The 26,348-nt window shown below is 46.2% G+C and overlaps 1 protein-coding gene across 1 annotated transcript in view; it reads right to left on the bottom strand.

Moving 5' to 3' along the window:
- CFAP61 (cilia and flagella associated protein 61) overlaps positions 1 to 26,348 on the bottom strand; it is a 250,046-nt gene that overhangs the window by 123,651 nt on the left and 100,047 nt on the right. The window contains 1 exon segment of the mRNA XM_061435541.1: positions 24,222 to 24,356. Coding sequence (XP_061291525.1) covers positions 24,222 to 24,356 — 135 coding nt within the window.

Below are 26,348 nucleotides of genomic sequence, written 5' to 3'. Positions count from 1 at the left end.
AAGATTTCCCTGGAGGAGGCCATGGCAACTCACTCTAGTATTCTTGCCTGGAAAACTCCATGGACATAGGAGCCTGGTGGGCTACAACCCATATGGTTGCAAAGAGTTGGACATGACTGAAGTGATTCAGCATGTATGCATACATATACTGAATACAAATGAATATATGTATGTTTATAACATAGAATTTGAATGTCTTAATAATTAGGTGAGGAATCAGAGAAATATATGAGTGATAAGTTTATTCTCTTGGGGTTCTCAATGCAAGAATACTGAAGAGGTTTGCCATTCCCTGGAGATCAGTGGAAAAATAACTCCAGAAAAAATGAAGGGATGGAGCCAAAGCAAAAACAATACCCAGCTGTGGATGTGACTGGTGATAGAAGCAAGGTCCGATGCTGTAAGGAGCAATATTGCCTAGGAACCTGGAATGTTAGGTCCATGAATCAAGGCAAATTGGAAGTGGTCAAACAGGAGATGGCAAGAGTGAATGTCGACATTCTAGGAATCAGAGAACTAAAATGGACTGGAATAGGTGAATTTAACTCAGATGACTATTATATCTACTACTGCAGGCAGGAATCCCTTAGAAGAAATGGAGTAGCCATCATGGTCAACAAAAGAGTCCGAAATGCAGTACTTGGATGCAATCTCAAAAACGACAGAATGATCTCTGTTCGTTTCCAAGGCAAACCATTCACTATCATAGTAATCCAAGTCTATGCCCCAACCAGTAATGCTGAAGAAGCTGAAGTTGAACAGTTTTATGAAGACCTACAAGACCTTTTAGAACTAATACCCCAAAAAGATGTCCTTTTCATTATAGGGGACTGGAATGCAAAAGTAGGAAGTCAAGAAACACCTGGAGTAACAGGCAAATTTGGCCTGGGAATACAGAATGAAGCAGGGCAAAGACTAATAGAGTTTTGCCAAGAGAACGCACTGGTCATAGCAAACACCCTCTTCCAACAACACAAGAGAAGACTGTACACATGGACATCACCAGATGGTCAACACTGAAATCAGATTGATTATATTCTTTGCAGCCAAAGATGGAGAAGCTCTATACAGTCAGCAAAAACAAGACTGGGAGCTGACTGTGGCTCAGATCATGAACTCCTTATTGCCCAAGTCAGACTTAAATTGAAGAAAGTAGGGAAGACCACTAGACCATTCAGGTATGACTTAAATCAAATCCCTTATGATTATACAGAAATAGATTTAAGGGATTAGATCTGATAGACAGAGTGCCAGATGAACTATGGACAGAGGTTCGTGACATTGTACAGGAGACAGGGATCAAGACCATCCCCATGGAAAAGAAATGCAAAAAAGCAAAATGGCTGTCTGAGGAGGCCTTACAAATAGCTGTGAAAAGAAGAGAAGCAAAAAGCAAAGGAGAAAAGGAAAGATATTCCATTTGAATGTAGAGTTCCAAAGAATAGCAAGAAGAGATAAGAAAGCCTTCCTCAGTGACCAATGCAAAGAAATAGAGGAAAACAACAGAATGGGAAAGACTAGAGATCTCTTCAAAAAAATTCGAGATACCAAGGGAACATTTCATGCAAAGATGGGCTCGATAAAGGACAGAAATGGTATGGACCTAACAGAAGCAGAAGATATTAAGAAGAGGTGGCAAGAATACACAGAACAACTGTACAAAAAAGATCTTCATGACCCAGATAACCACGATGGTGTGATCACTGACCTAGAGCCAGACATCCTGGAATGTGAAGTCAAGTGGGTCTTAGAAAGCATCACTATGAACAAAGCTAGTGGAGGTGATGGAATTCCAGTTGAGCTATTTCAAATCCTGAAAGATGATGCTGTCAAAGTGCTGCACTCAATATGCCAGCAAATTTGGAAAACTCAGCAGTGGCTTCAGGACTGGAAAAGGTCAGTTTTCATTCTGATTCCAAAGAAAGGCAATGCCAAAGAATGCTCAAACTACCACACAATTGCACTCATCTCACATGCTAGTAAAGTAATGCTCAAAATTCTCCAAGCCAGGCTTCAGCAATACATGAACCATGAACTTCCAGATGTTCAAGCTGGTTTTAGAAAAGGCAGAGGAACCAGAGATCAAATTGCCAACATCTGCTGGATCATCAAAAAAGCAAGAGGATTCCAGAAAAACATCTATTTCTGCTTAATTGACAATGCCAAAGCCTTTGACTGTGTGGATCACAATAAACGTGGAAAATTCTGAAAGAGATGGGAATACCAGACCACCTGACCTACCTCTTGAGAAACCTATATGCAGGTCAGGAAGCAACAGTTAGAACTGGACATGGAACAACAGACTGGTTCCAAATAGGAAAAGGAGTACATCAAGGCTGTATATTGTCACCCTGCTTATTTAACTTATATGCAGAGTACATCATGAGAAACCCTGGGCTGGAGGAAACACAAGCTGGAATGGAGACTGCCGGGAGAAATATCAATAACCTCAGATATGCAGATGACTCCACCCTTATGGCAGAAAGTGAAGAGGAACTAAAAAGCCTCTTGATGAAAGTGAAAGTGGAGAGTGAAAAAGTTGGCTTAAAGCTCAACATTCAGAAAACAAAGATCATGGCATCTGGTCCCATCACTTCATGGGAAATAAACGGGGAAACAATGGAAACAGTGTCAGACTTTATTTTTCTGGGCTCCAAAATCACTGCCGATGTGATTGCAGCCATGAAATTAAAATACACTTACTCCTTGGAAGGAAAGTTATGACCAACCTAGATAGCATATTGAAAAGCAGAGACATTACTTTGCCAACAAAGGTCCATCTAGTCAAGGCTATGGTTTTTCCAGTGGTTATGTATGGATGTGAGAGTTGGACTGTGAAAAAAGTTGAGCACTAAAGAATTGATGCTTTTGAACTGTGGTGTTGGAGAAGACTCTTGAGAGTCCCTTGGACTGCAAGGAGATCCAACCAGTCCATTCTAAAGGAGATCAGTCCTGGGTGTTCTTTGGAAGGAATGATGCTAAAGCTGAAACTCCGGTACTTTGGCCACCTCATGTGAAGAGTTGACTCATTGGAAAAGACTCCGATGCTGGGAGGGATTGGGAGCAGGAGGAGAAGAGGACGACAGAGGATGAGATGGCTGGATGGCATCACCAACTCGATGGACATGGGTTTGAGTGAACGTCAGGAGTTGGTGATGGACAGGGAGGCCTGGTGTGCTGCAATTCATGGAGTTGTAAACAGTCGGACACGACTGAGCGACTAAACTGAAGTTTATTCTCTTGAGAATTTTGTTAAATGAAAAAGTTGTATAGTTATTTGTTTGCACTTCCTAAAAAAATGATTTATAGAAAATATGTCAGGTATCCTCTGTCTGAATGTTATTTGATTAAAGAAAGAGGACTTCAGGCTTAAAAACATTTGGTTTAAAACATTAGGTTTAAAAACATTTGCATTTAATATCCCAGAAGCAGACTGGAATCTACCCTTATTCTCATAGAAGCAACTTACAAATATTCAGCAAAGAGTTTCTATGACATAGAGTAATTTCCCCAGTGAGGAAAGCAACTCTGGGAAAAAACTGTCTGTATGAAGTCAATGTTCTAGCAAGAAGGCAAGTCTGACTTGTTGGTGGAGAAGGCAGTTGGATTCATGGAGTGATTCTGGGGATAGCAGGATAATCCATCCAGAATCCTGATGCCTGCAATTCTGCCATCAAAAATTTGATATAGACCTTAAGTCAACAATTTCAATCCAACAGACACATATTGAGCATCTCCCATGTGCCAAGCACTGGCCCCAGTGCTGGGGTAAGAGTGAGGCACGGCTCCTGTCATGAAGGAATTCTCATTAAGTCAGGAGACATGAGTAAACTAAGAAAACGCAGCATGTGTGATTAAAGGCAGTGTACCAGGAAGCTATGGCTGTGTAACAAACCAGTCCAAGATTGAGAGGATTAAAACAAGTGTTCATTGAACTCATGATAGGAGGGAAGTCAGGATGGTCTTCTTCGAGGAAATGACAGCTGAGCTTGATTTAGAAGGATCTTTCCCAGGTGATAGGCAAGAGAAAAAACAACTTTCCAGATGGGATGGCAGGGGGAGCCAGTGCAAGAATCTGGAAGAGTGAGGTATCCCACTGAAAAACAGATTAGGCTCTACACATGCATTTGCAGATGACGTCCTGAGAAGGGAGAGTGGACAAGGTAGGCAGACGCAGAGGGGACACACAGGGAGGAGCAGGGTCAGGAGAGCCTTTGGGCATTTCTGGGCACAGAGCACAAAGGGAAATTTCTGTTTCCCTGGGAATAAGCTATTTGCTTAGGTCAGGTCCCTGGCTATTTGCACTGCTGGTTCAGGTCTCCGGTTCATTTGCCAGGAAAATGGCAGCAGTGGGGAAAGAACTCATTTTCCTGAGAACTCCTGTCCAAGCGAGGGCTATTCTACAGATACAACTTTTCAATCTAGCTGTGTCCCCGCCATTTCTTTATTTTCATTCCTGGGTCTTTTCACACACTCCTGAAAGCAAACTAAAACTCAGGGCTCTGCTGTGCATGTCTGAGGTGTGCCTTCATGCACACATGTAGCCTTTCAATCAGGCTCTGTACTTCGAATACTGACATTCGACAGTATTCCAGAGCTGCTCTGAAGAAATTAAGAACATTCTCTTTCATCTCGATGCAGACAATGGTGTGTATTCTTTTGCACGACTTGACATTTCTGTGCACTGAAATGAAAGGTTCACTCAACTTCTGAGAGCAACAAACAAGGGCTGTTGTGAAAAAATAAGCCTTTCTGAAAATTCCTATGGAGAACGCTAAGGCTAAAAATAAAGTTCATAGGACCTTGATCAGAATCTATGGGCCAGCTTTTTGGTTCCAGGGAAGGATGTACAGTGGGGAATAAAACAAACTTTTTTTTTTTTTTTTTGGACTACACTGTGAGGCATGTAGAATCCTAGTTTCCCCATCAGGGATTGAACCCGCACCCTTGGCAGTGGAAGTGTGGAGTCCTAATCACTGAATCACCAAGGAAGTCTCAAACCCAGCTTATTTTTAAATTGAAATTAAAAGAGATCTGGATAGAGAGTGAAGCAGAAACTGCAACAGCAGGGAAGCTGGGCCACCATTAATGGGAATGGCCGGAGCTGAACAAAGATGCGAACACGTTAATAAAACGCGGAGGCTAACGTCAGTCATGCAGACATTTCACATCCGATCAGGGAAAGCAACAATGTTTGCTGTTCATTCCTGTGAAAAGAAGAGCTCACTGCACAGAAGACACTGGTACGGGAGATTTCTACTTCTTTGTTTCTCCTCACTCTTTGAATCCATGCCTGATGGTTTTGACAGTACTTTTGAGAGACACTAATTCCATGCTCTCGATGGAAATTTGTCCATCATAGTAAGATAGTAAGTATTCAAAATATCTGATGACAACACATACATACACAGACACACAGTAATAACAATCCTGCTGTAATTAATTAGCACAAACGGCCAGGCCAGGCCTGGAGGGCTTAGAAGGGGAGCTGGCTTGCCACTCCTGTGGGAACCACCCTTGGGAAGGCAGGTGTCCCTGGCAGCACGTTTGAAGCTCCACAGATCAAATCAAGCAGGAGTCCTGGGGAAAATGTCCCCTTTTGCTCACTCTGCTGTGTATTCAGACACAAACTATAACCACCACCACCACCACAGCTAAAATTTCTCTTGGTGGGGTAGAGGGCAGAGGCCAGGGGATGCCGCTGTCATTACACCTGTGTGTGGCTCACATCACGCTTCAGTGCAGAGACAGGCCCAGAACTTTTCATCTGTCACGTGCACGTCAGCGGTAAACAGCCCCGGCGTTCGTGTTAATGACACCATCTGGCGGCTCCCATAACTGTGGAGCATTCAGCTTCCAAACAAGATGTAATGGCAGCAACACATGAAACCCACTGACATTTACAGTAAGGAAATTTATTATCCGCCGTCGGTTTGTATAAATGTGTTTGCATGACTGCTGGGGCTATAAAATCATCACCTTTGCCAGGCAAGGGAAGGTGCAATAAATAATGGATTGTAAGCCATGCATGTACTACCAAATCATGAAACATTTATCACTCAGGCACAATAGCGTCTTAAGCAACAGTTACCACTTGAAAAATTAATGCCACTTTGGCGGGTTAAATGAAAACCATTTAGTCTAAGCTTTCATGATTTTTAATATGGTTTGTTATAGGATACAGGGATTTTTTTCTTAATTTTTATTTTTTAGTTGAGTATGATATATGCATGTAAATAACTCTTTTATAATAATTTTCTCTTGAGAAACAATCTGTCTAGGCTCTTTTGTTAAAAAAAAATGCTTAAATATATAAACTGAAATGTTTTCTTGAAAAAGAAATTATTGTTAAAACCTTTTCAAAACTAGAAACAACAAAAGAGAGGTTCAGATGGCATTCTTCCCTTTCAAATCCTTAATGGATTGGACAGTTATGGCTGCAATTAAATCATTTTAACTTTGAATTAAGGAAACAAGTAAATATAAAGTCAAAACCAGCCAAATCCCACGAGGAGTCGAACCACATTTGTCCCCATTACTTAGCCCTTTAAAATACTCTCCCCACAGGGTGCCCCGTAATTTTCTCCTTTTTGCTTATTCTAAGGGTATCGACAGCTTTAAAAAAAAAAAATCCATGGAAATAACAATTCAAAATACAGATAGACTGGGCGATGGTGACTGGCTTTATGGAGGATTCATCAAGGACTACCATTGAATTCAAAGGAACAAAGAGAGACGTAGGTGGGACAAGTTACTTGTTTTCTTCCTGGACATGGGGTGGTGAGTGTGGGGAGCCCATGCCTGCCCTGACACAAGCCTCAGGCTGGGATGGAGGGCGGGAAATCCAGCCTGGACCAAGGCTCTGTCACGGGATGCTCCTAGGAAGATGGATTCTTGAAACATCATCATCTTGACATGTAAAAAGGAACACTTATCAGGAGGAAACAGAGAAAGCGCTGTTTTAAAAAAAAAAAATTTAGGCAGATGTCAAGAAATGATGGAAGTAGAGATTTCTAGCTCAGTTTGTGAGTCAGGTTTAACTCCCTGGTGAGAGCTGTTGAGTAGTTTTAGGGTCTCAGACCCTCAGATTTGTCCTTCATTCTCCCCTGCCCCTCCAGGCACAGTGCCTGCCCAGGCAGGGGGAACATTTTGGTGGGGTTGGGGGTGGATGGAGGGTTCTCTGGAAGGCTCATCCCTGTAGGGGAGATGATGGGCTGCAAAGAGTCAGGAGGCCCCGGGGGAGTGCCCCATCACTGGATCAGTGGAAGGACAAGGATTTTCACACCTTCATCCCCAGGCTGACTGTCACCTCAATGGCTCCCGGAGCTGCCCCTCTGTGCGGCTTAGGACCAAAATCCCAGGTTTTGTCAAGATGAGTCATTGAGGATGGTTCCATCGACTGCCTGGGAGAACCACCCGCCCTTTGGAGGACTTCAGAGCCCGGTCTGGGCAGACAGAGGGGGAGGGGGGCGGGGGACCGCTCGCCGTCCACTGCTGTCCTACGTGTCAGGAGAGGTGACTGTGTGTGTGAGGAAGCTGTCCACGTCCATCCACATGCCCGCGAGTCTCCACCGCACGACGGAACCTCTGCAGTTCGAGCCTATGGACACGAACCCCAGGCCCCCGGGACTGTATCCTACTATGACGTAACATGTATTGCTTGAATCTTGACATTCAGACAAAAGCACCAAGTCGGGGGTTCTTCTCGAGTGGAATCTGTATGCAGTAACCTGTGTGAACACCACATGCTCACCTGTCCTTCCATCTGTCAGTTGTTAATGTAAATATTTCCCAGAGTTCTGACTCTTACAGGATGTGTTCTGGAAAGAACTCTCCGGGCTCTCCCAGAGGCAGAGGATGGAGGGTCAAGGCCAACACGGCCTTGCTCTTTCCTTTCAAAGTGGTATCAGTGCCTCTAGGACCTGACTAATCGCTCTGCCTCTGCACACGTGTGTGTACATGCATGTGTGTGCATGTACATGTGTGTGTGTGAGGCAGTGCGTAGCATGGCAGAAACAGCTCTCCTGAGGGTATGACACAGGCTGACAGCCTGAATGCAACTGTGAAATGAAGGGAAAAAAAACAGCTAACAATAAAGAAAGAGAAACAAAAAGGAATTCAACAGATGCATGTCATTTTTCCTCTTCAGCGAGGATTAGTTTTTCTTGTTAATTATATCACCTATTCTTTCCTTATATTGATAATTACATAATTACATGAAACAGATGGGTGACAGAATGCTCCCAGATGGTGAGAACGTAAACAGGCTTACCAATCGCTTATTCTTGAGCATATTATAAAGAATTATTTAATAATACATAGATTTCTATACACATCTGTTAAATAGAGCCTTCAAAATAGCAGTGACTTTGTCATTCTTTTCTTACCCAGATAACAACACCCTCCAAGGAAGTTCAGGGGAGGCCAACTGCCATCCAGGTAAAATATTTAACCTTTTCCAAACATTTGGGCACATGAAATCCTGAATTCTTATCTGAGTCTATGGGTTTCCCCTGCCCCTTTTAAAAACACAAATAATCGTTTGAAGGGGAATTGCAATCCCATATAGCTCTAGTTCTGCTTTGAGCAAGCCGTGGAAGATTGCAAAGAAATGGGAGGGGAGGGGTTGTGTTTTAAGAATATAATTGGAAACATTTCCATTGTATCTGATGGACTTCTCGCATGAAATTCTTTTAAAATAACCATGAACTAGAAGTCAAAGCAACCCACTCCAGTACTCTTGCCTGGAAAATCCCATGGGCAGAGGAGCCTGGTAGGCTGCAGTCCATCGGGTCACTAAGAGTCAGACACAACTGAGCTACTTCACTTTCACTTTGCACTTTCATGCATTGGAGAAGGAAATGGCAACCCGCTCCAGTGCTCTTGCCTGGAGAATCCCAGGGACAGCGGAGCCTGGTGGTCTGTTGTCTATGGGGTCGCACAGAGTCGGACACGACTGAAGGGACTTAGCAGCAGTAGCAGAAGTCAAAGCATCAGTGCTGTGTCATCAGGAGTGTGTGCCCATGGGAAGGCTGGTTCTCACGGGGCCAAGGGCAGGCTCAGTGCTGGGTTGCATTCTGGTGGGTGAAAAGGAAGAAGGGAAACCTTCCGGACCCTCACACCACCGCTCTGGCCCATCAGATAAGGCGTGCATAGGATCCTGTCCACAAAGGGGCAGGGCTGACTCTGGGAAAGGCGTGTCCACATTGTGGTGTGCATCAGATTCAGGACAAAAAACACACCACCGCAGCATGTGATGGGTACAGAAGTGGGCTCAGGGTCTGTGCAGCTCCTGGGGAGAACCTGGACAGGGGAGGCGGGTGAAGAACAGAACTCAGAATCGAGCTGCAGTCACAAACGGTGCTGCTGGAGTTGACAGGGTGTAGACATGCTTGGAATTTGTGCACTTCTCTAGGGATGGTGATTGTAGCATGTGTTTGTGTGTGTGTGTGAGAGAGAGAGAGGTGGGGGATGGCAGAGGGATTGGTTGGTTCCTAAGCAGAATCCGAGAAAACGAGTTTGAAAGCGAACTATATGCTTCACCAATAAGAAGAGTTTCTAGACCATGGGTGTGTGTAGGGATTAATGTACTAATTCTTACAAGGAATTTAGAACAGTGCCTTTCATACATAAAGTGTGACAAATGTTAACTATTATCACATTTCTCCTGACTTTACTTGGTTGTTCTTACTTTTAGCATATTCTTTGTTTTGAAAAGAAATAGAATGAGACTAATTGAAAAGTCTCATTCAATTACACAGGGCTTTGTTAAGTTTTCTTTTGCAAAGACAATAATATCCGGAAAAAAAATTTTCATCCCCTCTCCCACTAGCACTAAACACAACTAGTTTTGTTTGTATATATTTCCTGTTTTTGTCCTATGTATACACATTTCTTTAAAGTTGAAATAAACCCATAAATAACACAGACACACACACACACACACACACGCGCACACACACACACACACGCACAAAGATGCATTTGATTACTCAGGGCCTGGAGATTCTTTTGGAATCTGGGCTTGGCAGGAGGTATTCCCCATCTGCTCTCCAGTGGGGACAAGTCCCCAGAGGGAAGGCCAGCTGGGAGAGAGAAGCCAGGCCATCTCTCCTGGAGCTCCAGGGAACTGGGTCTCAGCGTGGCTGCCCTGAGCACAGCCAAGAGCTCTGGGGCTCCAGGCAGCAAGCCGCAGAGCAGACAGCCCTCAGGGAGCAGGACATAGTGAGAGGGGAGGCGGTGGGGGCACCCCCACCAGCAGTAAGGCACCTCCACCTGAGAGGGCAAGGGGGTGGAGCACCAAGGACAGGGGCAGGTTCAAGCCCCGCCACCCAAACTCCTTCCACCTCTGGCACTTGCTCCCACCTTTGGGGTGAGTCAGATCACTGGGGGTGTGAATTTGTCTGTGTGTCTGTCTGTAGCCTCCGACCTACCAACCCAGAGTGACCAGTGGGTGGGGAAGGAGGTTGTCTAGTACCAGGTTGTCAACAGTACATAATTCCATGGGACACTCTCAGACCATCTCTGTGACCTGCTCACAAACTGTCACTTGTGAAAGATAATAATACCTGGCTCACTTTTTAAAATCAGCCATCATCTTGGGTTTCACAGAGGTACTACCCCAAGGTGATATCGAAGTGCTTTCGGCCAGCAGAGCTTCACTATGGTGACCAGAAAGTGTTGCCTGAGGCTGGCACCTTTCGGTTAAATACAAAAACTACCATAAAACCCTCAATTATAACAACTGCCATGGTGATCGTTTCAATGCACTGAACTATACTTTAAAACAAAACAAAACAAACAGAACCTGGGACATGATTGAAGAGTGCCAGGCAGGACAAGGGGGTGGCGTGCAATTCTTGGTTGCCGCCTTGGGTCCCCAGCGCCTGGATGGCGGGAGCCAGCAACACACTGGCTGAGACGTGTTTGATATCTGCAACAAGACCGCCATAAAAAACCTTTATGGCTCCTACACTTCTACTATACCTTATTTATTCTTTTATTTTCCTGTTTTTCAGGCATGCTTTCTGTTTTCTTCTTGCCTGTTAAGTTGGTTTCTATGGAGATCATGACATCAGTAATCCTGACTACGCTTAGTGGTCTTGGGGCAACATACGGAGTAAAGGTTTTTATTCTTCCTGAAAGAGGGTCAGCCCCAGACGACAGCAGCAGCCTGAGGTCTGAGGACTCCAAGCTGCTTCTCTGACGGGGTGGGGGGCGGGGGGAGGAGAGCACATGGTGGGGATGGCAGACCAGCCCCCCCCCCAACCCCCCACTCCACCCCCAGGCCACCAGAGCCAGGCCTCCAGACACAGGCACTTCAGTTTCCAAGGCTCATTTAATCCTTTGCCTCCGTGCACACAAATGCCATTTTCCCCTCAGATTCAGTGAGTGTGTAAATAATGATGAATAAACTCGGAAGGCTTTATGAAAATCACTAAAATGTGGAAGACTTTTAATCCACCTGAGCTCACTTTGAATGTAAAACCTCTCTAGGTCCTCAGTCTGTTTGTTTTTTTTCCCCCTAGCCTCTCACATCTTCAAGAGAGCATATCCTACTTTTTTATCAATCAGAATTGATTAACAAGATGTACCATCCCAAAGCTCTCACATAAGACTAAAAGTTAGACTTCTGATACTTTCTAGTACCGACATCTATTGACATAAAATGACTTCAGAACAAATGGTATTGTGTTTTTATCATTACTCCGGGGGCCAGAGGGAGCGGCCAGCCCCGCGAGGCCTGCTGGGTCTGCAGGCCAAGTGCACATCACTGTCATCGTCGTAGTCGGCACTGTTTTATATTAACAGATGCGATTCATTCCTGCCAAGTCCCCGTTGACTCCTGGCCCTCCCGACCCCTCAGGCAGCAGCCAGGGACACCAGCCGTTGGGCAGACATGCCTTTTCATTTCCAGGCAGAGAGCAGGTTGAGAGGCTTTTGAGTCTCACAAGAGCCTGACTTTTGAGTCCCCCCAAAATCAGAGTTGATGTTTCAAACAACAGATTTCAGAAGAACACGTGGTGATGGCAGTCTGCTGTCTCAGAGAAGGTAAGTTGGAGGGACAGAGGGAGAGAAACACAGCCCAGCCTCTCCTCCCCCCGGGTAGGGCCATAAAGCCGAGGGACCAAGCAGGATTCATCCCCACAGGGTTCTGGAAAGCATAGGGGTAGGCAGGCCTGTGCCTCACAGGGTCGCCCAGCCCCCTGGGCTGAGAAGGTGGAGTGGTTGAGGGTGGCACCAGGGCAGGAAAGAGGATGAGGCTGTCCAGGAGCTTCCCAAAGCACAGGATGGCGAGGGGGAGGGACTGTCAGAGATAAAACATGAGAGAGGGCAGAGAGAGAGGGCTCATGTTCCAGCGAACTTGAGGCCTGATCCGAAGAGATCTTGAGGCTGTGAAGAGGGCCCCCACCTTGAGCCCTGAGGGCTGCTTGGGAGCCTGGGTACCAAAAGAGGGATGGCTGAAGGAAGGCTGAATCTCTGAAAAACGAGCAGATGCCTGTGAGGATGGAACATTTCACAATGGGCTCCATTTAAACGTTAAATGGCTAAATGTGCCTGGAGTTGGTGGAGGTTCCTTGTCCTCCTAGCAGGTGGAATGAAGGCTCCAAGCAGAGATTCAGCTGAGTTAGAGGCTAATGGGGAAATGGAAGGCTGCTGGCTATTTGCAGACCTGATTATCTGCTTAAGAATCTACATCTCACTGCGGTACATATATATAACAGAATATTACTCAGCCATAAAAAAGAATAAAATAATGCCATATGCAGCTATGTGGATGGACTCAAGAGACTGTCATACTAAGCAAAGTCAGTCAGACAGAGAAAGACAAATCAGTTCAGTTCAGTGGCTCAGTCGTGTCCAACTCTTTGTGACCCCATGGAATGCAGCATGCCGGGCTTCCCTGTCCATCACCAACTCTCGGAGCTTGCTCAAACTCATGTCCATCAAGTCAGTGATGCCATCCAACCATCTCATCCTCTGTTGCCCTCTTGTCCGTCTGCCTTCAGTCTTTCCCAGCATCTGCATCTTTTGCAATGAGTTGGCTCTTCACATTAGGTGGTCAAAGTATTGGAGCTTCAGTTTCAGCATCAGTCCTTCCAATGAATATTCAGGACTGATTTCTTTTAGGATTGACTGGTTTGATCTCCTTGCTGTCCAAGGAACTCTCAAGAGTCTTCTCCAACACCACAGTTCAAAAGCATAAATTCTTTGGCACTTAGCTTTCTTTATAGTCCAACTCTTGTCCATACATGACTACTGGAAAAACCATAGCTTTGACTAGATGGACCTTTGTCAGTAAAGTCAGAGGAAGACAGATAACATATGACATCACCTATGTGTGGAAATGAAAATATGGGAAAAATGAACCTACCTATGAAACAGAAACAGACGCACATGCACGGAGAACAGCTGAGAGGGAAGGGTTGGGGAGGGATGAAGTAGGAGTTTGGGATTAGCAGCTAACAAACAATTATGTGGAGAATGGATAAACAACAAGGGCCTACTGTACAGCACAGGGAACTATACTCACTATCCTGTGATAAACCATAATGGAAAAGAAAAAAATTTTTAAATCTACATCTTACAATAAAAGAGAGAGTCCCTCACGCCAGCAGTTTACACCCTGCAAGGAGAAATCATCTTTTAAAGTAGGGAATCGCAAGCTTGCTTTCTCAGATCCTAAATCGGCTTGCTTTTTGTTCAAAGACATAGTAGCTTTACCTTTGACCTAGAGAATCATTGCTAGGAATTTATAGAAATAAAATCACGATGAATGTACTCAGAAATAACAAGGATGGGCGTGGTGGCCTTGTTTATAATGACAGACATTTGGAGAGGACATTAGGGACCTAGCTATACGCAGCAGTGCTGGCTCCCGGGTCTGGCATCCCTGCGTCCCAGCACCTAACCTGGCAGCTGCCCGGCCTGGAGAAGTGGATGTCACAAAGGACACGTGAGGCGGGAAGACAAAGGCTGCTGCGTTCCACCGGACCTGCGCTCGTGGAAATGTGGAAGCAGGTGGGCAAGCACTGGTTAAGTGACTTTTAAACCCCTCATTCACAACGAAGACACAAAAGCATCGGAAGAATGGAGAGAAGGGGATTTTTCTGGAAATTTCCTCAATGAGAACTGTTGATGTGCTCTGGGGCGCACGCCACTCCAGCCCCAGGAGGAGGGGCAGGGGTGCCTCATCCTTTAAGTTACAAGACAAGGGTTTGGGAGTCTCAGGCTCTCGAGTGAGTCCCCATGGCTAGTGGACATGGTGCAGTGGTGTGTGGTTCCCACCCAAGGATGCTGATGACATCAACAGGCCGGCCAGTGACTGGGCGACCGAGAGGGAAGGTGCTGGCCACATGTGCTGACCAGACAGCCTGAGCTCTTATCAGAGGTCCTTGCCGTAGGACCATCTCCAGGGCAACCCCGACTCGGGCTGCAGAGTTGGAGGGTGTGTCCCTGAATTATGGGATGCAGTCCCGAGCAGAGGGACAGGGATCTCTGAAGAATTGGACCCTTGAGAAGAGGTGTCAGGCACACAGGGCAGGAGTTACCTTCTGACACACGCCTATTGCCCTAACTGTTCCTCCCCACCTTGGTCCCCATTCCAGAAGGACTGGAAACATAGCTAAATAAGAATAAGAAATGAATAGGCTTTTTTTTCCCCAAAAAAGCTAAATACTAATAAACTAAATAGATGCTCAGTCACTGGAGGGCATGGTGACTTAGAAGGAGCGAGGAGGCTCCCAACCCTCCTTCACCAGTTACAGGTTTCAGTGGAGGGGTGGAGTGGGAGGACGCAGAGGAAGGAAGGAATAAACTCTAATCTTTGGATGAAAATGGAATTTGAGTTTTGATTATTACCTGAAATGACATTGGACAATTTACAGAATTAAAAGCATGTTTTGTGGATTTGGAATGACCCACTTGGTGCAGTTGGTAAAGAATCCGCCTGCCAATGCAGGAGACACGAGATGTGGGTTCATTCTCTGGGTGGGGAAGATCCTCTGAAGAAGGAAATAGTACCCCACTCCAGTATTCTTGCTGGAGAATCCCATGGACAGAGGAACCTGGCAGGCTACTAGTCCACGGGGGTCGCAAAGAGTCAGACATGACTGAGTACACGTACACACACAACTGTAACTACCTGAAATTGACGAGAAAAGCCCTGGGACTTGCTCACTGTCTGTCTGAGAGCAGGGAAAGCTGGCCTCGGCGATCATATTCCCAGGATGATGGGGGCAGAAATCGTTATTATTCCCACAAGTCCCACTGGCTCAGTGTTCAGGCATATAATCAAATGGCTCGTAACCTCAGTTCCCCAGTGCAAGATGGAGAAAACACTACACAAACTACTGTGAGAATGTTGCAGGCTAAGGCACACAGGCACAGGATGCAGAGCCTGGCCCAGAGGACGGTGCGGCCATCCAAATGCCACTCTAGAATACCCAGGGACACAGAAAGTTGTTCACAACCTCAGAAGTGAAAGTGCATATTTCAGAACACTGCGTGCAGATGATCCCATATTTAATCCCATGTGGCTTTTTTCACAGAAAATAATCTAGAAGTAAAAACCAAAACATTAAGTAAGGTAACCTATAGATAGAAGATTCAGGCTTCATCCATGTTCTCTTTCTATCGTCTCTCTTTTCCCCTAAAATTTCTACCATCACCATGCACTGCTTTTGTAACCGCATACATATATTTTAATCAAGGAGGAGGATGCAACTTCCCTGGGTGGGGGGGTCGGCATCTGCAGCTCTAATTGTCCCCTTTGTCATTTTACATCCTCAGCTCCATTAAAATCCACAAAGCAAAGCTTCTTACTGGCGGGCTTTCCTCCCCGAAGGCGATTCTGAAGAAGCCACTTAGCTGTAAAGGCCAGCTCCGGCCTGGGAGCTCAGGTCACCAGGGACCCTTGCTTGGCAGGAGGTGTCCAGAGCGCTGCAGCCAGCAGCTTGCGTGTCCTGAGTACCTTCTGGACTTCTGCGGCCTTGCTCTGCAGGGAACAGGACACATTTTCCCCCTCCTGGATTGTGGGAAGAACCCCATCAGCATCTAGGAAAGCCTCAGAATTTTTTTTTCTGTTGGAAGCTGTTTTAAATGCGTGTTACCAAATGCATTTAAATAATGTTACCAACGGTGGGCTGAAGCGATGGACACACTGGTGTGAAAAACCAGCAGCCCTCCACATCACTCCTTGGGGTCTGGATGGGCATTCCCTGTGCTCGGAAACGTCCTTGCAGCCCCTCCTGGGAGGTGATGGGCCAGAGAGGGTGAAGCAGGGAAGATACGGGCAGGAGAGATTTTATTTTAGAAAAATCTCTGCTTTCTAGAGAGCTGAAGCTTAGATTGGCAGCATACCACCAAGCACATGTATGGCACTTTCCCAAAGCAGTGGGGACACTCCACTCCTGCAACTGAAGGAAGTCAAGGTCATGGCCTATCCATGGCCTTGAGCTGGCCAGCAGCTCACCACTTATGAGTAGGGGTGCTGGGTCTGATCTAAGAATGAGAGAACAGGGACTTCCCTGATGGTCCAATGGCTAAGACTCTGCACTCCTAATGTGGGGACCCGTGTTTGATCCCTGGTTAGGGAACTAGATCCCACATGCTGAAACTAAGACCGAGTGCTAAATAAATAAAAATAAATATTTTTTTAAAAATCTAAAAAAAAAAAAAAAAGAATGAGAGTGCAAAATGGTGCCATTACTTGGGAAAACAGTTTGGAAGTTCCTCAAAATGTTAATGGCAACCCACTCCAATACTCTTGCCTGGCAAATCCCATGGACAGAGGAGCCTGGTAAGCTTCAGTCCATGGGGTCACTAGGTGTCGGACACGACTGAGCGACTTCACTTTCACTTTTCACTTTCATGCATTGGAGAAGGAAATGGCAACCCACTCCAGTGTTCTTGCCTGGAGAATCCCAGGGACGGGGGAGCCTGGTGGGCTGCCGTCTATGGGGTCACACAGAGTCGGACACGACTGAAGTGACTTAGCAGCAGCAGCAGCAGCAAAATGTTAAATCTAGGGTTACCATGTGACCAAGCAATTCTAATCCTAGGTGCAACACCCAAGAGAAATGAAACACACATCCACATAGAAACCTGTGTGCAAATGTTCATAGTGTCATTACTCATAGTAGCCAAACAATGGCGATGACTCAAATGTCCATCATTTGGTGAATGGACAGACAAAACGGAGTATGTCCACGTAACAGAATATTACTCAGCTATAAAAATGATTTGAATATCGATACATACTGCAAAACCGTTGAACCTTGAGAAGATGCTCAATGAAAAAAAGACAGACACAAATGCCACATATTGTGTAATTCTGTTAAATGAAGTGCCCAGAAAAGGCAGATTCATAGAAACAAGAAAGTAAAATAGTAGCTGCCGAGGGCTGGGGGGTGGGGATATAGGGAGTGACTACTAATGGGTTACTTTTTGCAGGGGGAGGTGACAAAAATAATCTAAAATTAGATGGTGATGGTTGCCCAACTCTGTCAATGTACCAAGAACCAATAACTTGCTGTTTTAATGGACGAATTGTATGGCAGGTGATTCATATCTCGGTAAAGCTATTAGAAAGACGGGAGAGGGGGAAAGAGGAGAGGAAGGGAGAGAGAGGTCGACTCTCTTACAATATCTATCCTAGAAAATGATAAGATATACTCCCTGACAATACTGAGAGATGGAGAAGTAACTTTACTTTTCACCTTTTCTCATCACACCGTGAAGCCTCCTTCTGCCTCTACTGCAGCCCAGTTTCTACAGGCAGGCCCATCAGTGCTCACCCTGTCCAAGCCCCACCTCCCGAGGGAACCTCCAGTGCTCATCCTGGGCGTTACCTGAGCACTTTCTAATGAAGCCAAACACAGAAAGGAAGTGAATCTTGAAAAATGGATACTGTGACCCATGTACAGGATTATTTTTTTTCACCTTTCCTGTGTCTGCCACTATAATTTTGAAAGGTTTATAACAACAAATTGGACACAACAGAGAGAGATGTGCAGACAGCCAGGATCAGCTGCTGTCCAAAAACTGACCCCAGGGCTCTAACCTGGACCCCTGCATCTGCTCCCAGCCCAGCCAGGGTCTGGCTGGCACAGGATCAAACGTGAGGCTGGATGGCTCAGCCAAGAGGAAAATCCAGCTGTTCTGGGGAAAGCCAATTATCTGTGAGTCACCTTTTGATTACAAGACTAGTGCCAAAGATCTGGGAGACTCCAAAAGGTTTCTTATCAAGCCATCTTCCTTTTCTGTGGTTTGCTTTTCCGACAATAAACCATGATATCAGTACTTTAATGTTTAGCTAAGAGAGAATACATAATGGTCTGAGTTTTTGGTATCTAACTGCCTGGGCATGAAGCCCTGTCAATGAATTAGCCTTTGGACAAGTCACTAGCTCTCTGTTCTGCGGGCCTGTTTTTCTTTAAATACCTTGAGAATGACAGTAGCAATAACTATTCACAAGTGCTGCTCATATGAGGATTCAATGAGAAAATTCATGGGAAGTCTCAGAAACAGCATGCTAGTAATGGCAGTAGGAGCTGTAGTTTATTACTCTGTAACCTTTCTAACAGGGAGGAATTTGATAACAAGGAGAATAAACCACTGATTTATGTCATTTTGATAGATACATATATACTATGCACAATACTAAAGTAGATAGCGTTTAGAGAATTGGAAAGAAATGACCATAGAACTTGTATTCTTTGTTCAGGAGGGGAAAAAAAAGAGCCCATGAAGGCATTTATGTAAATTATTCTAAGAATGTCGGAGAAAAGAGTTTGCCATAAATAAAAGGAAATGCATTTCCCACAGGTTGGGTAACTGTAGGAAATGGCTGGGAAGTGGCTTGAAAAAGCAAACTGGATTCACAGCGATAATTTAAAGTGGGTTAATTTCATTTCAGGAGAATATCACAACGGTACCATTAATAATGATCAGTGCATGTATGATGCTGAAAAATATGGGTTTGCGTTTTTAGAAACAAGGAGATACTAAAGGGTCAATTTAAACACACACACACAGGCACACACGTACAACCAAAAGAAGCCTAATGCAGGCAGTGAAAGTTTCCAAGTTTAAGGAAGGGTTGGGGAAACAATTAAGCTGGGAAAATCTAGCAGGTGCTGGGAGAATAATGCAATTTCCTAGGGCAGCAGATGCGCAAAGGAAACAGTATCCAGCAGCAGTCCATCAGATGGTAATTACAGCTGAACTGGGGAAGAGCAGCCAGATGAAAGGGGCGATTCAAAGGGTAACCGAATGCCAGAGCGGACATCTTCCTGAGAGCTCACACACCAGGAAAGGCGGGCCAGCACTTTGCTCTGAGAAGGGGGGTTAAACAAACCGTCGTTCTTACTTTGTAGAAGGACAAAGGGAAAACGGGGGCTTCAAAGAATTCATTAGTCCAGATTTAAACAGACCGTCACGAATAAACAACCACACACACACACACACACACACAAACAAGCATTGATTAGTCTAAACGTCTGATTCCTGAGATGGTTCTTTTATATGAAAGATGATGGATTGATCTGGTCCAAAAAGTTTTGGGGAAGAAAAAAAAAAAGGAGATGGATTGACACTCTCATTCATTTAGAATACTCTAAATCAACACAGAGAACCAAAGTGATTGAAGTGAATGACAGGGAGCATCTCCTGGTACCGAAGCAAAGGGAGGAGCTTTTTAAGTTCAAAGCAGATTTTCTGGTGTTTATTATCACAAGTAAGAGTCATATAAAACCCCGGTATTTGAAAGGAAAGCATGCCTCAGACACATCTGCCCCTCCCGAGGGATTCCACAGAACAGGTCCAACCCCAGCAGGGCTGTTCTTCTCTTGCTCCCTGGGGCTGGTGCACCCTCCCCCATCCCTGGTTTAACTAACCCCAAGAAGATCCCCTGGAGGAGGGCATGGCAACCCACTCCAGTATTTTTGCCTGGAGAATCCCCCTGGACAGAGGAGCCTGGCAGGCTACAGTTCATGGGGTTGCAAAGAGTTGGACACGACTGACTGAGCACAAACACGAAGCAGTCTCACGAAGCGTCCCAATACTGACGCTGGACTGTAAGCTCCCTGAGGGCAGGGACCCTGTCATGGTCATCTCTGAATCCCTAAGGGGGAGGCCGGAAGGAAAGCAAGTCAGCTTGCACAGAGAACCACCCCAGAGTAAGTCAAATTGCTCCATAGTTTGTAATTAATATAGTTATTCATTCAACCAAATTTTGAGTATTTCCCTGATCACGGTTCTCATGCAAGTGGGCTACACTGATTCATTTCATTAACAATTTCCATCAGAACAATTCTCAGAATGCAAATGCACAGGCCAAGACAGCCAATTCAAGATGAGAAGCGAGCTTCTCAGTCCGCGCCATGTGGATTACGGTCAGGAAAAAGCCTTCCCTTATCCACGAATCTACTGGTTGACTGGCAACATGATGAATCTTCCGGGCCCAGCCCTGTGATGTGTGATGCAAATCATTCACTCGTTTTCCAGGTCCCTTCCTGTGACCTGACATGGGTGGGCTGTCAATTGATACGAACCACAGGGCAGGTCTGGTGGCAGGGACACGATTCATCTAGACCAGGCCGCAGCAACCTGGCCTCGGGGTGGGAGGGGGCGTGTTTCTCTGCCATGCAATGATGAATTTCAATCACTGCTGGCTTGTGCCAGCGTCAAATTGGCAACCCACCGAGATGAAACGCTTTCTATCCCATTACTCATGCCTGGGGTGATCTGTTCCCTTGAAGACTGGCTTCCCAGGTGAAAGCTAGGGAACGGATGGTCAGTCTGAGATGGCTTAAATGGGATAAAATGTATGAGAGGCCAGTGCCCAGAGAGAGAAACCTCTGTGAGGAAGCTGAGTCCCCAATGAAGCTCCAGGTGCACAGGGGAGCACAGAACTTAAAGGGACAGAAAGGACTTCATTTAGTAAGGCCATCTGTCAGCTTCAGCAGCTGCAATACTATTTGCTCTGCTAAGAAATCAGTGTGCTTAGGACCCTGTAAGACATTCCTTCTAGGGGCTTCCTTCTGGCAGTTCAATGGTAAAGAATCTGCCTGCCAGTGCAGGAGACACGGGCTTGATCCCTGGTCCGGGAAGATCCCACATGCCGCGAAGCAACTAGCTCCGTGAGCCACAACTACTGAGCCTGTGCTCTAGAGCCTATGCTCTGCAGCAAGAGAAGCCACCACAAAGAGAAGCCCATGTGCAGCAACAAAGACCCAGCACAGCCAAAAATAAACAAATAAAACCATCTTATAAAAGAAATTCCTCCCAAAAAACTTCCATCTGGCTCACCTTGTCTCAGATAAACAGCCTAAAACATTAAACCCACCTACAATCTTTTTAAAATTTAATTTAACATAATAGCATTTTAATGTTTGAGCATCCAAGCTCATTCCATGTGGATGATGCTCTCAATAATCCCTTGGTCATACTTCAAGATTTCTACATTTTGACTAAATCTAGGTCTTTACTAAAGCCTTCTTGAGAATGAGTACAGCAGCCAGCAGCAGTGAAGTACTTCTTTAAAAAAAATCAGAATTCACTGTATACCTATGGCTGATTCATCTTGATGTTTGACAGAAACCACAACAATACTGTAAAGCCATTATCTTTCAATTAAAGATAAATATTTTTTTTTAAAAAAAAGGAAAAAAATCAGAATTCATTAACACAATAAACCACACAGCACAAAGCAGCAGATACCGAGCACCAGCCACACCATGGCTGACTTTCTGGAGTAGGGATTCAACAATCCATCCTGTGCTATTTCTTGAACTAAGCCAAGGGTCTAGGGCAGGGCAGGGGGGTGGTGCACAGCACACACAGAGATAACCACAGAAAAGCTTATTAAATGTGAGCAAGGATTTCAACTTGTAGAAACCTGGAAAGTTATGATAGGGTTGTTGTTAATGAAACAGAATGTGTTCTTTGGCTTTTTTTTCCCCACCTGGAGTCTAGCTCATCTCAAAGTCATCCAGTTCTGGAGATTCCTAGGGGTGGGAGATGCTGGAGGTTCAGGAACGCTGCCCTCGACACCAAGTCAGCAGCCCTGAACTGTTCCCTGTCCCTCCAGCCACACACTCGTGCCCCCCAGGGACCAGCTGAAGGCAGTGGGGCCATGGGCTGCCACTGACGTCCAGGGGCTACTCCTGGCCTGGCCGTGTAGTCTACCCAAATTCGAGTGCATCTCAGCAGTGGGTGCATATGTGCAGCACCTCTCACACAGAAGCATCTCTGTACCTTGCGCCTGTGGATCCTTCTCCTGGGATCACGCGACGTCAGACAAGCCGTGATTCAGTGATGGGTAGAGATGGAGCCACTCTCCCTGACCCCAACACACTCTCTTGGATCTCATTACGAAAGTCCTTTCCCCCTGTCTCCCCACCCTACAGGCCACCTGGTGGCCGAGCCAGTGGTCCTGCAGATGGGCTTAGGCCCTTTCCTCTCTAGCGTGTGATGCTGGGGCCCTGCTACCTAAAGACACACCTGTGGTCCTGGGTGAAGTGCTATGTACCTGCTGCAAAATGATAAAGGAGGAAGGGGAATTGGGTGGGGATGCAGTAAGTTCAAAACTGGCCAAGAGTCGAAACTTGTTGCAGCTGAGGGCAGAGGATCCGGGACTTTCAGTGAAGCTCATAGAGTGGGCTGAGACAGGGGCCCCTCTGCCTTCAGAAGCTTTTAGAGCAAGGTTGCCTGTGTGCTCAGTCATGTCCGACTCTTTCTGACCCCATGGACTGTAGCCCGCCAGGCTCCTCTGTCCACGGAATTTCCCAGTTAAGAATACTGGAGTGAATGGCCATTTCCTCCTCCAGGGGGTCTTCCCGACCCAGGGAGCGATCCCACGTCTCCAGCATTGGCAGATGGATTCTTTACCACTGTGCCACCTGGGAAGCCCTTTAGAGCAAGAGGACAGAGTAATTCAGGGTCTGTGGAATCTAGTAACAAAATAATAAGACTTGAATCTGGCCTCTGTCTTTAACCTCATTCTTTCAGGAAACCATGCTTCATAAAACTACCAGCCTATGAGGGATTGTACACTAAAAAAAAGAAGACCAGGTCTCTTGGTTTAGTCCGGAGAATCTCTTCTCTGTCACAGGATTCGCTCTGCTCCTTGTGGATGCTTCCTGTTTTCCGTGATGAACACTGGGAGAGGGCAAAAGGATTGCTATTTGTTTTCAGTCTCTGCTCAAAGACAAATTTAGAACTTATCAGAAAATGAATAAAAATTTTCTGTTTAATTTTACAATTTAGAGATAAATGTAGGACTTACAGCAGCCTGGGTCACAGTCGGCAGTTGCCTCTAAGATGGTCTTGGTGGAGTGGCCCCCTCACCCCCAGCAAGTAAAGCAGGAGCTGGGGACAGTGTGGTGATGCACTCTGGGCAGCACCAGGCTTCTCTCCAGTTGGTTTGAGCACCACATGCAACTCTGATGAGCAGCTCCTTGGCTAAAGGTTTGGAGAATTTCAGCTTTGCACTTTTTTTCTCTCCCACGAGAGAAAAATGTCTTTCTCATTTACGCAGAAGTGGGGTGGAGAAGCCCGGGGACCGCGGAGCCTGGTGGGCTGCCGTCTATGGGGTCGCACAGAGTCGGACACGACTGAAGCGACTTAGCAGCAGCAGCAGTGCACAAACAGAACAGGCTCACACGTGAGTCAGCCTAAGTCACAGCCAAGTTCCTGAACATGGGTGGCCCTGTGTGTATGGCTGTTTACATGTACACTTCCACTGAAAGCGAAATCTAGGCTCTGTGTGGTTCCTTCTCTTGTTCTGCTAGTAAGGGCGGCCCAGGGCTGTCATTTTAACGTCCCCCCCTCCCCCATCCCCCACACCGCGGCCCCCCAGGGCAGCGCTGACTCCCCGCAAAAGAGTGAACAAAACCCAGCTCGGACTCAGCCCCGAAGTCCTAATGCAGCAAGATACCGGGTCTCAAATCGTGCAACGAAAGCATGAGGGAAGAGGCGTTTGCTTTGCAGCAAGGCGGCTATGCCCACAACGATGCTGGGAGGCGCGTCACAAGGACCCCTCGGCGCCCTGCTCCGGGCTCTCCGCGGACGCACCACCCGAGGGCAGGGGCCGCGGGCAGCCCGGGCTCGGGGATGAAGGAGCCGCCACCGGCCCCCTTTTCGCGCGCAGCGCCGCCCCATCTGCCACGCCCCGCCGCGCTGGCACCGCGCCCCGCCTGCTGCCGCCGGCTACCCACCGCGTCCTTGGAGACCTCCTTTGATGGAGCGTTGATGCCAAGCTTTTCCAGGGGATAGACAATCTGTCGTCGGGGCCGCACGGGAACCAAGTAGTGGAGGGCGGATGTCAGCGAGTGGGCCTTGGGGCTCTGGACCTGGGAGACAGCAACCTCTATTTTAGCGGGGAGGGCGTGGGAGCCCGAGCGCACAGATGCCAGACTTGACAACCAGAGGGCAGGTGGGGGAAGAGGGGGAGACCGGCAAATAAACAAACGTACTCTTAGAGCAGAGGAATGAATTGTAGATAATGCCTGACACTAATGAAGATAATTATGGGAGTAATTGCATTACTATCTCTGTGGGAATGACAGATAAACAAGTGGTTTGGTTTATGGGATTTTTCAGCGCAAGTATTTTCCCCAGGAGGATATTCTTCTCCACAGTGATCATGAATCAGCTTGATTTGACCCCATTAATAAGCTGTGTTATCTGCATCCTGGTAACCTTTGTGTCTTTGGCACAAGCTGCTTTAAGAAGGCATGTAGATATGTCATCTGAGGGGCAACAGGGCAGGGATGTGAACACCCTCATGTTTGTGAAAGTCACTGCTACTTCAACTGGACCTTTCTGGATCAAATGAGTGCTTTAAAATCAAAGGATGAAACTGGAGAGGTGAGGGCGAGGTAGGGGCTGGATTAGATTATTTTGATTTATATTCATCCTAAATTGTGAGCTGGATTTACGCTTACTGAAATGGGCTACAGTAAATCATGCTTTAGGTGGATGCTTTAGATAGTAATGTTACCCAACTTAGGAGCTTCTAGAAGGGATTTTTAAATCCTTCACCATTGAACTTCACCGCCTGATATTACACACAGAAAAGAAGAACCTTGGGGTCTCCAGCCAAAGCTCTGTTTTTAAGCCTGGACAAGCTTTCAGTGCATGTTCTGGCAGGAGGTTGTGGAGAAAACTGTCTTCGCTGTGTCAGTCAAGAGTTCACTTATATTGCTGTCAACTGGGGATTTATAGCAGAATTTGGAGAGTCTCATTTGCACTATTTGGAATTGCTTCTTGCACTTGTTTAAATGGATGTGTATAAATCAACCAGAGGTGTAGACAGAGAGGAAATCTCTTTCCAAGTGTGTTTCTACATTATATACACAATAGTGCATAACATGGTGCTAATTCTACACCATGAGGGGAATATGTGAACATCCATCGAGTTCAGTTCAAGGTACCGTTTTTTTTTTTAGCATGGACGCAAAAAGACTCTACCAACCTGGCACATGCAGGCACCACTATGAATAAAAACTGAGAATTTAATGTCACATCCTGAAGGTCACCAAGCTGGCACTTGGCCAAATGGGAAGTGTAAAGCAATTGTGCAGGGCCATGCCTCTCAGGCAAAGCTGTTACACTTCCCATTTCGTGAGTTCAAATCTGGGGCATTCATGTTACTGTTGTGCTGTGTTTTCATCAGAAAAAAAAAATCATCTTTCGAGCATATTCTCCATTCGCTACCAATCTTTCCCATGTTTTTCCTTCTTTCTCCCCCATTTCTTCTGTTCTTCCAAAAGGCATTTGTCAAATAAGATACGTTGGTAAAATTACTGTTATGTGCATGTACCCATATACCTTAGATTGTTTTCGGTTGAATAATTCAGAACATTAAAAAAAATCTGTTAGCTCACCGTGATAACTAAGAGGAAAAGTGACAAGTGTCAGACCCCAGGCAGAGCCACAAACGGATTATGGGGCAATCTCAACCTAGTCTGGGGGTTCGCCTCGCAATGGCCCTCAAGTCTGCCTCGACATTCTCAGTGGCAGAGGGACCATCTCGCAGGAAAGAATGGCTTGGGAGTCCAGCTCTGAGAAGCCCTTGCCTGCGAGCAAGCAGGACAGTGAGTGTGTGTGAGCACAGGTGGGACTCGTCTAGGCATTGGAGGTCGAGCTCTGAACAGGAAAAAAGCTCCAGCTTCCCGTCACAAGACAGAATGTGAGCTAGTGAGAAGTGCAATGATGGAGACTGAAGCAGGAAGAACAGAAGCAAGAGCTTCTGTGTGTACACATAACAAGTGCTATGCAGACATAGAGGTGCTTCACCACATAAAGGCTGCATCAGTATCACTTATCTCCACTTTTTGTCC

This window comes from Bos javanicus, chromosome 13 (assembly GCF_032452875.1).
Source record: "Bos javanicus breed banteng chromosome 13, ARS-OSU_banteng_1.0, whole genome shotgun sequence".
Classification (NCBI taxonomy): domain Eukaryota; kingdom Metazoa; phylum Chordata; class Mammalia; order Artiodactyla; family Bovidae; genus Bos; species Bos javanicus.
The sequence above is the reverse complement of the archived record's forward strand: the minus strand, read 5'-3'. Positions and strand labels throughout refer to the sequence as shown.